The 16,175-nt window shown below is 39.8% G+C and overlaps 1 protein-coding gene and 1 long non-coding RNA gene across 4 annotated transcripts in view; one reads left to right on the top strand and one right to left on the bottom strand.

Moving 5' to 3' along the window:
- SWAP70 (switching B cell complex subunit SWAP70) overlaps nt 1-16,175 on the top strand; it is a 54,679-nt gene that overhangs the window by 17,677 nt on the left and 20,827 nt on the right. For all 3 annotated transcript variants that reach the window (XM_039537935.1, XM_039537933.1, XM_039537934.1), the window contains exons 3-4: nt 440-613; nt 12,904-13,128. In XM_039537935.1, coding sequence (XP_039393869.1) covers nt 440-613; nt 12,904-13,128 — 399 coding nt within the window. The remainder of the gene's footprint in view (nt 1-439; nt 614-12,903; nt 13,129-16,175) is intronic.
- The window catches only part of LOC120404880, a 73,992-nt gene continuing 71,874 nt past the window's right edge, over nt 14,058-16,175 (bottom strand). Inside the window, exon 3 of the long non-coding RNA XR_005598228.1 lies at nt 14,058-14,502. This is a non-coding gene — a long non-coding RNA (uncharacterized LOC120404880). The remainder of the gene's footprint in view (nt 14,503-16,175) is intronic.

The raw sequence follows: 16,175 nt of genomic DNA, 5'->3' as shown, positions 1-16,175 counted from the left end.
TGTCTGGATTCACTCCATCTGAGTAACTCAGTGTAACATAAGGATAGTTGTCGTTAAGAAGGTGATAGTTATAGAAGTGTAGCAGTGTGTTTAAACTAGACCACTGGAATAAATGTGAAATATGGTGAATTCTCCTTCACTGAAGCTTTTAAATCAAGGTTTGGTGTCTTTCTAAAAAAAAATATGCTTTAGTTCAATCAGAAACTGTGGGCTTGAAGCTGGTTTTACTGGATGAGATTCCATGACTAGTGTTATGCAGGAGATCAGACTAGATGATCATACTGGTTCCTTTGGGCCTTAAAGTTTCTGAATTCTATTAATTAGAATTTTCTTGGTGCTTTAGTGTCATTTGATCAATACAGTCTCACTTACGGTTATCTATACAATAGCCTGTGCTGTTTCATGTAGATTAATTTTTTTTCCATTTCTTTATTTTTAGGTTCAAGGGAACTTTGACAAAGTTGAGTTCAATAGGATGTGCTGGACTCTCTGCTTCAAAAAGAACCTCACTAAAAGTCCTTTGTTCATTAGTGATGAAGATGCCTTTAAAGTTTGGGTTATTTTCAATTTTTTATCTGAGGACAAATACCCATTGGTCATTGTACCTGAGGAGGTAAGAAACAGTGATTTTAAAATGCTTAATAACACACGTTCCTTCAGTGTGCAAATTGACTTCTGTTGCTGGTACAGTAGAACCTCAGAGATACAAACACCTCAGGAACGGAGGTTGTTCGTAACTCTGAATAAAGCGTTTGGTTGTTCTTTCAACAGTTTACAACTGAACATTGACTTACTATAACTTTGAAACCTTATTATGCAGAAGAAAAATGCTGCTTTCCCATTATTATTATTATTATTATTATTTTATTATTTAAGTTTATGTTTAACACAGGACTGGACCGTATTTTTCTTTTTACTTATTTATTAATTTATTTTGGTCTTTGCTGCTGCCTGGTTGCATACTTCCAGTTCTAAATGAGGTGTGTGTGGTTGACTGGTCAGTTTTGTAATTCTGGTGTTCGTAACTCTGAGGTTCTGCTGTATTTGGTACTCTTTTGAAATGGTAAAAGAAAGTCTCTAGGACCTGTGGAAGAGAAAAATATCTTTTGATGTGAATACAGTTGTTTCCTTTTTTTAATGACTGAGGTTTTTTTCTGAAACAAACTGCAGAGTCTGTCTTTAAAAGAGCATTTGTTGTGAGGAACTGTGGTGTGGCAGGAGTGCTGGCTGGTTCCTGGTAAACTGCTGAGGGACAGGCTATAAGAATGACTCCCTGACTCTGGACAGAGAGGAAAGGTTGCTTTTGGAAAGGGGGGCTCCACACCCAAGGCTCATGGTACTGGACTGAGCCCCTAGGTGTGAAGTTTATTTTTTCTGCTTCTGTTAACTTTTATTTTCTTCTTGCAAATACACACTCTAACCTTCAAAACATTTAAATCTTGAGGATCAGACCTTGTTTGTTTTGTGTGTGTGGTGTTTAACCACTGCACCTGTTCACATGTGGTTAAGTTGAATTCCTCAGAACCACCCACACAGTCTCACTCTAAAGAAACTTCTCCTCTTATTTCTATCCCAGTGTTGTAATGTTTTAGAAGATTCCAATCTTTTCTTTCCCACGCCAGAGAGCAGAAGTTTGAAGATTTTCACTAACCACCTTGTTTTAGTTTAAAAAAAAAAAAAAATCTGCTTGAAACAGTGGCTGGTTGCTGTAGAAGCGAAGAGTTGTGCTGTGAATGAAGCACCAGAGATGAACTGTCTGTAATTTAAGAACTTGACTAACTATAGGCAGGCGTCTCACTTAAACTAGAACAGAATTTTTAAAAGGTAAAAAGTAGGAGCTTATCCTATGGAGAAGAGGAAAGCCATAATGTGCAGCTCCTGTATGATACTATATAAAATCCAGTTGAATGGACTGCAGTCAGTATGGCTGGCTCTTCAGCACTTTTGGGGCTTTGCCAACAAATGTTTAGAGTCAAGGATCAAAACAGAGGGATTCAAATTCCACAATATCACGAATAAAAATGAATGTAAATTGTTTATTATGCTAAGTGGATTGCGTGTTTAAACAGTGCGATGAATGCTCCTTATTTACTGACACATTTACTTCACACATGTATCAATCAAAGACCATTTTATTCATAAAAATAATGGGCCTGATTGATTTTCCTCAGTTTTATCCTGAGCAGTGTGTTGGGTGTTATATTTTATTTCATTTTATTTATTTATTTTTTTTACACTGGTGCAAACTTCAGTGATTCCAGTGAGAGGGTATTCCTGATTCTCACTGGTGTGAGATTAGAAGCCCCCTTTTCTTTACACCACTCTGAATACAGCAATGTCACTTGGTGTAGTATGGGGGAGAGTCTTTGTGACTATTGTCCCTGGAGAAACATCTCCTCCATCAACATAAAATGAACCTCTGTGTTTTGCCAGGGCAGTTTATTTAGCCGCAGGGCACTTTCACCCTGAGACAATGTTTTAACAATGCTGGGACTTGGTGGTGTCTGGGCCAGAGCTAACGGGGTTCTTTCTCCATTTTTTTCTCAACATTTGGAGTACCTGGCAGTGACTCTTCTGTAAGTCAAGAAGTGAGTCAGTGTTGGCTAGGGTCACTCAAGAGCAACCTATGATTCTCTCCCTCCCCAGAAGGTGCTCTGAGCCCCTAATGAACTGTAGAACTTGGGACAGAGATTCAGATCTCTTATTTAGTGCTTGATTGGGCTGGCTGCTAGACAGCCTGGCTGGCCTGAGAGTAAATATTTGGCATTTTGTTAGGTGTAGACTTTTTTCTCCTCTGAAATCTCATGCTGCTACAAACATCTATTGCTGGGTGCGTAACCACAATATTCCTGAGACTGCCAGACAGGCTGCATCATCAGCTCCAAAGCTAATGTGCACACTACATACTCCAGATTTCGGGTCTCTTTCATAGACAGTCTTTGTTCATTTCCTCTCCCCATTCATTCAAGAAAAAGTGTGGCATGTCGGTTAGTCTCTCTCATTTTCACTCTTGATTTGATTTATCATCCTTTAGAGCAGACACCATCTGCATCTTCTTTGTTATTGCAAAGTGTTTGTTTCATATGGTCTAAAGAAAGTCTGTAAAGTTATTTGTAATGTTGTTGTAGCTATATTGGTCCCAGGATATTAGAAACACAAGGTGAGTAAAATAAGCTTGAAAGTTTCTCCCTTTCACCAATAGAAGTTGGTCCAGTAAAATACATTACCTCACTCACCTTGTCTTTATTAAGTCATTTGGACTACTCAGTTCTTATCATGCACAATGCATGTATTCTTTCTTTAACTCTTCACTTTGGGTCAATACAAGTCATGTAATTTACCACAACCAGAGCAATAGAAGATAGAAGTGATGTCTCCTAGACACTATTTTGTGTTTGCTTTGAATCTATCAGTGTGGAGGTCTCTGTCTTCCTGAAAGACTTGTTTTAAAACCAAATGTATTCTGAACCAAGAAATAAAATTAAGCAGCTTTCAACTTATATTAGAGTTTTTGTTTTGTTTTAGCTTTATGGACTTTTGATATTTTTACCTTTTAAATACTTATTGTCTAACTTTTTAATATCACATCAAAAATCCTGATGAGTTCTCCTAAGCATTCTTTAATACAAAGTTGTTGATATCTCTTTGGGAAGGGAGGCTTTTTGGGGGGGGGGAGTGAAAGGGGGGAGTTGGAAATCTCTAGCTGTTTTAAGTAGCTTCTTTTAGTTCCATAGTAATATTTAACATAACAGCTAATCAAGCTGTTTGTCTGTTTTTTGAAACCTATACCACCTCACTTTGCTTTATGTTCCATTTTATAGTGGAGAAGAATGATTAATCCATCAAGTATGGTCTTTCCCCTATTTTTTGCTATTGAGTATAAGAGGAGGTTTGCTTATCAGGTGTAGTGTGATACATCATGTGCTTATTTGTAAGATACAGTGCAGTTTTGCAATCAAATGGATAGACTGTTGTGAACCTTCACAGCATTTCACGACAGCCTACCAGTGATTTATTTGTAAGAAGGGTGATTTACCACTGTAATCATTCACTATAACTTCCCAGCCAGGGAATGTTGTTTTTCCCCACCTCTCTGTTTCTATGGCTTACCTTATCATTTAAGTATAGTACAACACACTATCTACCACAGTCTCCAGCTCTGAGTCCTTTGTGTGACCTCCAGCTCTCTCTCCACACTCCAACTCCCACAGGAATTTCATAAATTGGTGGGGAAATTTAGCCCAGTGCCTATAGATAAGAATGCCCGTCACTTCAGAATTCCTGCTGTTCATCACACATTTTAGATCTTTCTACATTGTTGACGATCAGAAGATCCGACTGTTAGAAAGGAATGGACAGGAGCTTCTTGGATCTCTAATGACTGCAGTGGACCAGTTTTTGTCCAAAACCTGGGTGAACATGTAGAAAATATTTGCAGAGTCCTAGGTTCCATGCGAGCTAGCTGAATGTTGATGTTCCCATTCTCTGGTGTGGATGGATGCCCTCTCAGCTAATCTATTCTCTGCTGTTGCCCACTCTTCAGAAGTGGCACATTAGAGTAAAGAAGGACTGAAGTGATCCAGAAGTAGTCCAGGGGATGAGTGGCAGGTCTGTCTAATATGTTTCCCCTTCCTGGGTCAGGAGGAGAATATTGGGTATTGGTGGGATGGAGCTGTTCAGCGTGGCATACTCCCCTCCACAACCAGTAGATTTCTGTGTAGTAGTGCTGGAAAAAAAATCATTCTTAGGCTCTTCTGCAGCTTTTAAACCGCCTCAGAGAGAGTGGATGAGTTAGCATACATCCATAGGACAGCTAGAAAGCAGCAGCATGTCTGCTTGGAGGGGAGATGCATAAGGGGGTTGCTCTTGTGGATGGCCCAGAAATCACAGGGATGGAGCATATTTTGCCACTGAACTCTGAGCATAGTGCAGTTAAAGGGTTCTGCCCTCTGCCACCTCCAGGCTTCCACAAACTCCTCCTCCTGGCGAGGAGAATGGGTTTGTGTTTTGTGCAGCTTGAAAGCCACTGGCACTCCAGGGTACATTTCCCCTCCTTTTTGTGATGGACTGTCCTAGGCCTAGGACTTGAGTTTGAAATTTTCTCACAAGGGTGATTGAGCCTGTTTATGCACTCAATAATTTTGCACCTATGTAATTCCATTGATTTAAATGGAGTTGCACCTTAGTTGCAACAATCTGAATGAAGAATCAGGACCACTAACTTCCTGGCTTGTTAATGTTTTGTACATATGTACTTATGCTGCTGAGTTGACCTATGATAATAGAAAGCAAATATGGCTTTAATGGACTTCTACTGGAGGAAGGGAGAGGACATGGTCCCATGAAAGGATCTCTTACAAAGGGATTAGCAGAATAAATCTATTGAAGAACCACTTCCTTAATGTATTATCTTGGAGACTGGGGAGGTTGGAGGCAGATACTAATTCTGGGAAAATAGGCATTCTCTCACTTGACAGTAAGAATCTTTGTGGTACACAAAACAAAATGATCCTGTTACCGACATGCAAGCTTTTCCTGGAAGGGAAAGGATAAATCTGAGCAGAGTGGTTGTGCCAAACTTTGTCTTGCTGTTGTTGTCTCTGCCTGTTTTAAAGAGAGCTAGATTGGAAAGCGCAGCTCTCTGAATTAGTGAAATAATTAGTCAGAAATAGCCTCGTCTTCTCTTATGGCAGGAAAACTTTGACAAGTAGGTAGGTATTGCAGGGTGCTCTGAAAATGGTCTAGCTATGTTGTATGGCATATTATCTCCTCCACTACCTCATTCCTCTTAGGCACCCAACAGCATTCTCTCCAGCTGTCACCAGGGATGGTTCTGTTTTTTTGCCGCCCCAAGCACAGCAGTCAGACGGTCACGCAGATTCGGTGGCGTTTCTGCGGGTGATCTGCCAGTCCCGTGCCTTCTGTGTACCCGCTGCCGAAGCCGCGGGACTGGCAGACCTCCCACAGGCATGCTGCCCTCACGGCAACCAGCACGCCGCTCCCCACAGCAAGCCGCTCCAGGCACACTCTTGCTGCGCTGGTGCCTGGAGCCGCCTCTGGCTCTCACAGATGTCTTCCTCGCTTTTATTAGGTGCCTAGTCGGATGTGGGAGGGATAACTGAAATAGAAGGGTGGTGGAGAGAATTGTAATCATAAGCAAAACATTTCCAGCTGCATCTCCAATTTTTAATATTGCTTTCACTGCCCTTCTTATCTGTTAGACCTCGTGGTATATCTCACCGTTCTTTAACTGAAACGTCTTATCTTTAAAAAAGATTTCCTAACGTTTCCCCCTTCCTCTGTTTCAGCACATGTGGCTGTTACCTTGGAAATGCTTTATCATCTAAATCTGTGGTGTGTGGTTAGTAAACAACCATATTCTTGGGCCAGCCTTAATAATGAAATGTGCAGAGCTATGTAATGCCAATCACTATATAATGTATTGTGTTGTGTTCAATAAACACTTGAAAATTTTAAAAATAAAGCAAATATACATTGCCTTTTTATTTATTTAAATGTTCCCAGACCCTGTTTGATGCCAAATTGTGTAAGTAATTACATTGTTTTAAGCTAATTTTTTTTTCCTAAATATGCTTTGCTTCAGACCAAAAGTGTGGTGGTGATGCATGCAGTATGGCGAGTAGTACTATGAAGCACTATGCTCTGCTCTGTCTCATATCAATACAAGTTGCAATGAAAAAGTCTGTTCTATGGCAACCAGGGGCGGCTTTAGCTTTTTTGCTGCCCCAAGCACGGCAGTCAGTCAGCCTTCGGCGGCTTGCCTGCGGGAGGTCCCCGGTCTCGTGGATTCGGCGGCTTGCCTGCGGGAGATCCGCCGGTCCTGCGGCTTTGGGGTACCTGCCGCCGAATTGCCGCCAAATCCGCGGGACCGGTGGACCTCCCACAGGCAAGTCACCGAAGGCTGCCTGACTGCCGCCCTCGCAGGGACTGGCAGGGTGTCCCCCCACAGCTTGCTGCCCCAGGCACGCGCTTGGAGTGCTGGTGCCTGGAGCTGCCGCTGACGGCAACTCTTCTTTGACAAGCTGTTTCGGTAAACAGCAAAACAGAAATGGCTTCTTCTTTCTGTGTCCATGCCTCATTTTTCTTGTAAAAAATGATATATTTTCATGACTGAACGAGGAGTGTGAATGGAGTTGCATGTTTGTGATTCTGAAAAATTGCTCGGAGAAAGCATTTTTGACTACCTGACTTACACTAGCTGTTAATGTAATGGCTGCTGTCTTGCCAGACATGCCAGGGGTTGAACCAGGGATCTCCAGAACCAAAATCTTGAGATTTTACAGCTTGAGCTAGAGAGACAAGGCTCTTTAGTGGCGGCTGTAACAGACTCTCATGCCCTGTGTGTTGGGAACAGAGTGGAACTTGTATCACATGGTCACTAGTAGGTTACATTAATTCTTCCATTTAGAAACCACAGATTTCTTGCTCCTTGAAAAGAACAAGGATAAGGTTCAGAGTAGCAGATTTCTCATCTGGTTCTCCATATATGGATAGGTCCTATCTTGACGTGCATCTTCACAACTTATATCAAATTGTTAATTAAATTAGATTAATTTTAAAGAGAGTAGATAATGGTTTGCATCGTATGATAACCACAGTCTTTGTACTCTGTTTACCCAAATAGCTGTATGAGCTAAAGTAACATAAATTTTTGTGTGGGGATTATTTTGTGGGTAGGAAGGAAGAATATTTGACCATAAGGGGACTGGATTGCTTAGGAGATTTGTAGTGGAATATAGAGCTTTTCACCTGTCGGTTGACCGTTCAAACTCTGCCCAGGTATGTACCAGACGGCAGTTATCATTTCAGGGCTCTTTGGTGGCATTTGTGAAATGAGTCCAATGATCAGATTCCACAAAAAACACCGCTACAAGTAACAAAGAATCCTGTGGCACCTTATAGACTAACAGACGTTTTGCAGCATGAGCTTTCGTGGGTGAATACCCACTTCTTCGGATTCTTCGGATAGCATGTCTAGTGTTTACGTCTTGCATCCGAAGAAGTGGGTATTCACCCACGAAAGCTCATGCTGCAAAACGTCTGTTAGTCTATAAGGTGCCACAGGATTCTTTGTTGCTTTTACAGATCCAGACTAACACGGCTACCCCTCTGATACTTGACACCGCTACAAGTGAAACCCTTGTTATCCGTCTCAGCAGAGATGCCAAGGGTCTAATGGAAATGAAGCGTGAGCTATCCACCTAAACCCTGGGGATCCCTCTGTGGCAGGGTTGAGTCACTTTGAGCACTGGGGAAATAATGAAGTGATAGCACCATTGTCATAGGTCATAGTTGCTCTTGGGTACCTTACCAGTTGGCCTAGACATCGCATCTACTTCATATAAAATGATGGCACTGCAAGTCCTCTACATATCTACTGGTGGCCCACTGCAACCACTGTTGTGATGGAGTGGACTTGGCAGAATAGCCTTGAATGTCTGAGATGTGAGAGGCACCATCTGGTGGGCATTATGGCTACCTTAATGTTTTTGTTAATTTTTTTTTCATCCTTTACACACATGGGTTCATCCAGTTGTGATTGGCAAAAGGTCATGTAAAACTGATATCAGTACTTTCATATGGAATGTGATAATATCCAAAAGGTTGAAACCAATACAGGAAAAACTGCTGATGAAATAAAATAGCATCAGAAAGGGAATAGGGAACTATTCCACTGAAAGAAGATGCTAAAGGCACTTTTTGTCTAGTATTAAAACAAAAAACTCTTTAATACCCATAAGTTCTTAATAGTGACTCTTGGTGAAATCCTGGCCCCACCGACGTCAATGGGAGTTATTCCACTGAGTTCAGTGGGTCACAATTTCACCTTCTTAGTAGAGCATTGATCATTGTTTAAAACAAGACAAACAATCCTTTAAAAGAAAATCTTACAACTTTATCACAGAGAATAATTGCACTCAAAGTAGAGCAAACATTGAGTCATACTTACTTCTTAACTCTTTCAACTTATTAACCGCAGGTATAGACTGTTTAAACCAGATTTAATTAGTCATTTATTTTGATGTGTTAACATGTGTGGAGGGGAGGGGATGGGGAGAGAAGGGAAGTACTCTGTTCTCAGAAGTATCAAAAGTTCCTCATTTGAGCATGCAAATGAATAGCATGTCTAGTGTTTACGTCCATATTTGACCAGATGGAACTACTGCATTACGTTGATCACTCATTGTTTTATGCTAATTTCCCCCGTCTCCACAGCTGTAATGCAGCTATTGTAGAAAATATTTGTATATGCCTGCCAGAGTAAGAAGAGTAAAGCCTGTAAAATTCTAATGTTTAAAAGTTAAACTAATACATAAGCCACTTTTCTTTTGAAGAAAATATCTAAATATTGCTATTCATACACTTGAATGGGCTTTTAGAGAGTGATAAGTGTAACTCATGGAGATTAGTGTACTTGTGGGTTTGTCTCCTTGAGATTAAATATTCATATATTTTAATCGCACACACAGAGTAATACTTGGTTTATATAGAACTAATGAAAGTAAGTCCCCTCTTTTGGTGTCTCTTTTAGTAAAACATCATTAACAGTTTTGATGTATTCCCTTCTCAGCCCATTAGTTTGATTTAAATTCATGATTGCATGCTGTGGGCAACAGTTAAAATCTGTTCAAATACGATTTCTAGTCCCTCTCTGTGTGAGCCCAATCTTGTAAAATGATTAGCAAAAGGGATTTGAGGGTGCTTCACACCTTTCTTTAAATAAATAAAAAGCCCAAAGTTAAATGGCAATAAGAATTCTTAATTCTTTTACTATCTTGTACTTTGGTAGGCTGAGATGACACATGACAAACGAAATGAAATGGATGGTATGACTTACATTAAGTGCAGAATATTGCAAAAGGGTAGCACTCTGCCCTGGTTATTTTAACTTCCCATCTTGCTAAGGGAAATACAGTGAGCTCTGTTCAGAGGAATTGAATTGATGGGCATAGTGCATTTTAAACCTGAAATGAGAGACTTACTCTTATCTTTTATTAAAGAAAGGATAGCCTGTCTTTAAAAGCCAATGTTTATTTATTTCAGGTCATTAAGGTGAGGCCTTCTGGAAATTTGTTTCTAAATTGGGGTCTTCTAACACTGCAGTTCACGTACACTGAAGTAGCATTCTTTGTTGTTGGTGGTGAGACTTGCTTACAAGTGGGAAGTAAGCTGCTTCCTGAATCTTACTGAATGCTGAGGATTTATGGTATCTGTTGTTGGAAAGCCCTGGCTGCACATGTTGTGTATAAGAGTTTCAAAAGTGGAAATGACAAACTTAGTTTTTGTGAATTATTTATATAAATTAAAATATTTTAATTATTTATTCAACATGAAATGTAAGTGGTGATAGCTTTAAGAAGTGCTAGGAGTTGACGCTTCTTACCATCAGATTGCTTTAACCTGAATGACCTTGAAGTGAGTAATTCAGAGCCATGCACTGAACTTCTAAAATGCAAAGTCTAGGGGTCCATTCCTGCAAAAGCATACTATTGGCCATACTGCTTACTCCTGTGAGTAGTCCTATTGAAATCACTGCACTGAAATCAGCAGGGCTACTCACAGGAGTAAGCACTATGGCTGGTAGTAAATGCTGGCAAAACTAGGGCCTTCAACTTAGCATTCAGAAGTACAGTCATTGTACTGAGATCAGTAGGAGTACTCTCAGTAATAGTCATGATATCCAGTTTGAAACAGTATCTACTTAAACATTTTCTGCCCTAAAATTGGTTGGCTGTTAGTGCCATTTATGTATGAATACATTCCAACTAAATTCAGTGTCCAGTTACGTGTAGGGAAACAGAGGTAAAAAATACTTCACCTTTTTTTTTGCCCCCCTAAACCCATCTGCCCTGCAAGGCTAAATACATCTTTGCTTACAATAATCTTTAAGAGGACAATAAGTCCTTACAAAAAGCAAACATCACAGGAATGTAGAATTAGCTCAGAAGCATGTGAATTGGGTACTTTTTCTTACGTGTGTGTTTTTCTTTTTGAGACGACAAAGGGATTACAGTTTACTTCCTCATTTTTCCTTTAGCATTAATTCCCATTTAGTATTACTGAAAAGGAGACTATTTAATAACTAATCTCAGTGTTCCAGAAATAGCAGTTAAAATCCCATTTCTCTAAGGTTCAGCTCAGGTTCAGTAATTAACTGCTTTGTCAGACTTGTTATAGTCTGTCACAGATTTGCACGTATTTCGTATTTATTTGCCACAGACTTGGATGCTTGCTCACATCAAGAAGAAGCCAGAGAAGCCATATTAGCCAGAGTATTAACATACATACTGTGGCTAACATCAGATACTTGAGGCCTGGTAGTCCTTGTAGGATGAATGTATGGAAGAACACTTCCTCATCCCCCTTCTCTCAAACCTCCCATGAGAGACGGGGATGGGCCACTCAAGAGCCTACCAATTCAGACTCTTATATACACCAATCAAAAAGTGGCCCAGTACTCCTTCTGAAAGGTTAGACTGGCCTGTGGTGAAGCCTCATTTGGCCCACACTGACTTTTCTGTAATCCATGGAAGAAATTACCTACTTCCTGGTTTCTCAGAAGCACTAGGGTAAGGGAGATTGCACAGCATCAATGACATGGAGGGGGGAGATTTTCACAAGTGCTCAAATAAATGACTTTCATTTGAGGCACTGAGGACCCTGTCGCTTTTGAACATGAGATGTTCTAAGTCACTTAGGTGCTTTTTGAAAATTGTACCTACAATTGGTCTACTTTACACAATTGTTCCAACCCTCCATCAGGACTGTCTGCCGGGGAGAGTAGGCCTAAAAAATAGCTAATCCTGCATGTACTGAAAGGGGGATCTGAAAGGTACCTTGTAAGACTCAGTCTGATGGTGTCCACCTCTAAGCCATTGTTGTAGCTTATGACCATCACGTGCCCTTTCAGCAACATCAGCTCTGCACACAAAGAAATTCAGTGATTAAGAGGAACTGCTTCTAAGAGCCCTTGGCTTGAGAGATCTGATGCAACATCTGCCATAGGATGGAGGCCAGAGGCAGGATTCATATGCCTGCTTTTATAGTCACCAGAAAGATGGTGATTTTTATTGTATAGATGTGATTGTGGAAGTAGGAATTCACAAACTGGCATTGGTTAAAGATTTGTAGGGTGGTTTTTTTTTTATTATTATTATTACTGGATGGATTCAGTTTGAAATAAATCTAGTATTAAATAAGTGCAATTAGTGGTGTAAGATAGATAGTCAAGACTTAAGTCTTGACTAACCTCAGTAGACGCTATAGTTATAGTTGTCAGACACATGATCTGGAAAGTATTAGGAAAAGGAGAATTTGTTTTAGGAATGAATACGTTTTCATCTTCACTTTCATTTCTTTTATGCCCGTCCTGATATCATAATATCAAATTTGAGGGGGAGGTGTCAGGGCTCAGACATGTGACTAGCATGTGACTATTGCTAATGTCTTTCCTTATCAACGCTATTTCCTTTACTCTTTCTGCTATATTGTATTGCTTTACTTTTATAAAATTGTAATGCTTTTGAAGCTTTCCTCTTTCTCACATTTAATTCTGCATAATCTTGATGCTGTTAAAGAACAACTTCCATGTGTATCGTTCGTGGGCTGAGTGTCTGAAGTTAGAAGTCTAAATCCATATTTAGGCTTCTAAATCTGAGTAGTCAGATTTTCTAGGGGTGATGAGCACACACAAACCTCGTTGTAGCAAATAAGAACAGTGAGAGCTTGGAATCTTTGAAAATGAAGCCATTTATCTTTAGGTGCCTAAATGTGAATTTAAGAGCCTAACTTTAGGCATGCAAATTTTGGCCTAGAGCTTTTAAGCATTTGAGTAAATTCTTTGTTAAAAATGATGTAATTTTTGCTTCTATTTCTGTACAGATTGAATACTTGCTTAAAAAACTCACTGAAGCAATGGGGGCAGGCTCGCATCAAGAACAGTTTGAACATAATAAGAACAGTCTCGGTGCCAATCAAGGTCTTTCTGCATGGGAATTGATTGAGCTTATTGGAAGTGGACAGTTTAGCAAAGGGATGGACCGACAGACTATATCAATGGCAGTTAATGAGGTCTTTAATGAGCTCATATTAGATGTACTGAAACAGGTAAGAATTGCATGAAATGAATGTTTGAAAATAGTAGGCTGTATGAGTTATTGGATAATGAGATCATTTGCCCTTGAATTCTGCTACCATGAATAACAGTTTCTTTAGCTGATGGCAGTGAACAAGCTCGAGGGGTCTCCTTAGCGCTCTGAGAGTTGGTTTCTGTTAAGAGTTTGTGAATGTGGTTTATTTTTAAAAGACTATATTTTGTAAAAGGGAAGCTGTGCTATGTAAAAGATCTATTTAACCTTTCTAATACTGCAAAGGAGATACTTGTCCTTGGTGAGTTGTACTTAGGAACTGAAAAAAAAGTGGCCCTTGTGTTTCTGACTTAAAATAGGCCCTCTCATTATACCAGTAATTCATTAGCTAATAGAATAGCTGCAAAATGTTATTTATTAATTCCTGAATTCGTAGTAAGTCTTTAATATGTTAATATATTAACATTTGCAGTTGGCTTACAGAAAAAAGCTCTGATAGGTATATATCAGTATAACTGTGCCCACACAAGGGCGATGCACCGATTTAACTGCATCTGTTTCTAAATTGATACAGTTAAAACAGCATAAAAATTGTGTAGAAAATGCTATTTAACTCTGCATAGCAGACTATGGAGCATTAGTGATTTACTAAAATGAAGTCAAAGCTAAAAAGTAATGGTTTTATCTTAAAATTCATAGAGTATTTGTCAACCTTCTTCTCGTTTGGAGTTCCCGTAGAGGGAATGATTACCATTTGGTCAGGGGACTCCTCAGTTGTTCTAGATGTTTCAGAAAGTCCCAGCATGGCTTTAAAGGGCTGTATATTTTTAATAGGAAAAAATAAATCCTTAAAACCCCAGTGAAGTGTTTTTATTCAGGCAAACTGCACTTACCTAGGATTTTAATTCACACTCATATGTACTTTATGGGGAACTGTTAGTGGTTTTAATTGTTTCTCCTTACGAAGAAAGCAAGCAAAGGCTTTTTTGGCTGCCCTTCCAAATCCATTCAGAAGTTATCAGAAAATCTTGGCACAGGAAGTTCTTTCAAAATAGCCAAAGAACAATGCAAAACATCTGTTTTTGTTAACTCCTTATTGCTCGTTGGCAGGATGAACAGTTGAGGACAAAATTTAAGCCATTCTGCTAATACCATTGAACATCATAATTGTCAGCTCAGTCCATCCACTTGATGTTTGAAAGGAAATCTCTGATTTCTTTAGATGTTTCAAATGCTTTCTATCTGATGCTGTGTTGCCTCTCATAAAAGGATTGCTGCAGTGTCTTGACTGTCTCTTCTTTAGCAACTGTGACTTTGTTCGGTGATGTCTCCCTGCTTCTAAAAAGACGTTTTAAAAAGTTTTCAACCTGGCCTCCTCCCTCTTCTGGACAGTCTGTTGGAAAATGGAGTTTACACTTTAATTCAGATATAACTAGTATTGATGGAATTATTTATTTTTTTTGCAAATTTGACAATATTGATTTTTATTTTTATTTTTGTATGTGCAAATAACTTTTTTTATTTTTACAGTTGTGGGAAAGTAAGGGTGGAGTAGGGCTGGGGTTAGGGTTGGGGCACCGAGGACAGCAGGACTGCAGGGTGCTCCAAGCAGCCCAAGAGACTTGGGTGGAAGGCGGTGGTCCTGGCGCAGTAGAGCACAGACCCCCAGCCAGGGCTGCAAGGAGGAAGACAAATCCCCAACTGAGGGGGAGGCCCTCCTGCTGCTGAACAATTACTGCCCACACACTCCTGGCTGGTGAGTGCGTGAGAGCCCCCAGCCATGGAGGAAGCCACCCCGCTGCTGAATGGCTCCTGCTTGGCAGGATGGCAACAGGACCAAAAAAAACCCCCCAAACCACCAAACAAACCCAAACCACATAAGAGTTGGGGAAAATGAAATTACAGAAATTAGCAGGGGAAACAGTAACTTTTTAAACTAGTTTTTTTTTTTAAATTGACTAGCCAGTACATTCAAATGTCTGATAGAATATTCAATCATTTCCATCTTTCAACATGCATCCTCTTTTCTGTGGAGCATCCTTTTGGATAAAACACAGTAGGTGGGTGCTTCTGTTAAAATTATTGTTTAATGCAGTAGTTAATATATCTAATTATGTTTTCATCATTAGATTTCAGTGTTAACAGCTAATTGAGATGAATGGGGGCACACGACTTTGCTTGGAGCCAAATTCTCCTCCCTTGTGCAGGAGTAAATAGGGTTTATATGGAGGACTAATAGAAAACAGAGGGATGGAATTCTCCCCATAACCTGGGAAGAATGCACCATGTAGCTGTGTAACTATCTCATGGTGGCTGCTGCTGCCTCATGTTTATGGTGTTCTTGGGCAACAGGGAGCTTGAATTGGTCTTTCCCATTTGCTAACAGCAGTATTTATTAAAAATAATGTATTTGGTACCATAAGTGTACCTGGTGTGTTGTTTATGCATTATTGAAGTTTAGAGGAAGGCTACACTATATTCTTCACTCACCCTACACTTGGGTACATTTGGAACTGATAAGAGAGGGACATGATGGCCCAGAATAAGGCTTGGGTAAAAGCCAACTATAGTTAGTCCTTTCTGTGTGGAGGTGAAATGTAGATGCTTAGGATCCTGGGGCCAGTCTACTGGACTCCACCACCAAAGATATGTAGCTAGAACAATTGTAGTTTTGCATCTTTGACATTTTAATATTTCCTCTGTGTGAAATACAAGTTCTGTTTTGGACTGGGTACTTCTAGACCTCCTTCCCCCACAGAAAAGAAAAGGGAAGTGATCCTGATCTCATTCGGCTTCAAAGCAAAGAGAAATGTGGTATTTCTTTTATTCTATCAATTTTATTTATTTTCCACATAAACTAAACACAGTTTAAGCAAAGAACTATCTCCACATCCCCTGGCGGCTCCTCCTCCTCACCAAGAAACAAAGGATAGAAATACATTTCCAAAGAAAGTTCACTAGCTATCTAAAAGGGGAAAAATTTGTAAGAAATTCTGATTTATATCACAAATGAATTTCCTTACTGCTGGCCTACATAGTGTTAGGTCTGCAGTAAATATAAATGAT

This window comes from Mauremys reevesii, linkage group 4, assembly GCF_016161935.1.
Source record: "Mauremys reevesii isolate NIE-2019 linkage group 4, ASM1616193v1, whole genome shotgun sequence".
NCBI classification, from domain to species: domain Eukaryota; kingdom Metazoa; phylum Chordata; order Testudines; family Geoemydidae; genus Mauremys; species Mauremys reevesii.
This window is presented reverse-complemented; position numbering and strand designations above follow the sequence as displayed.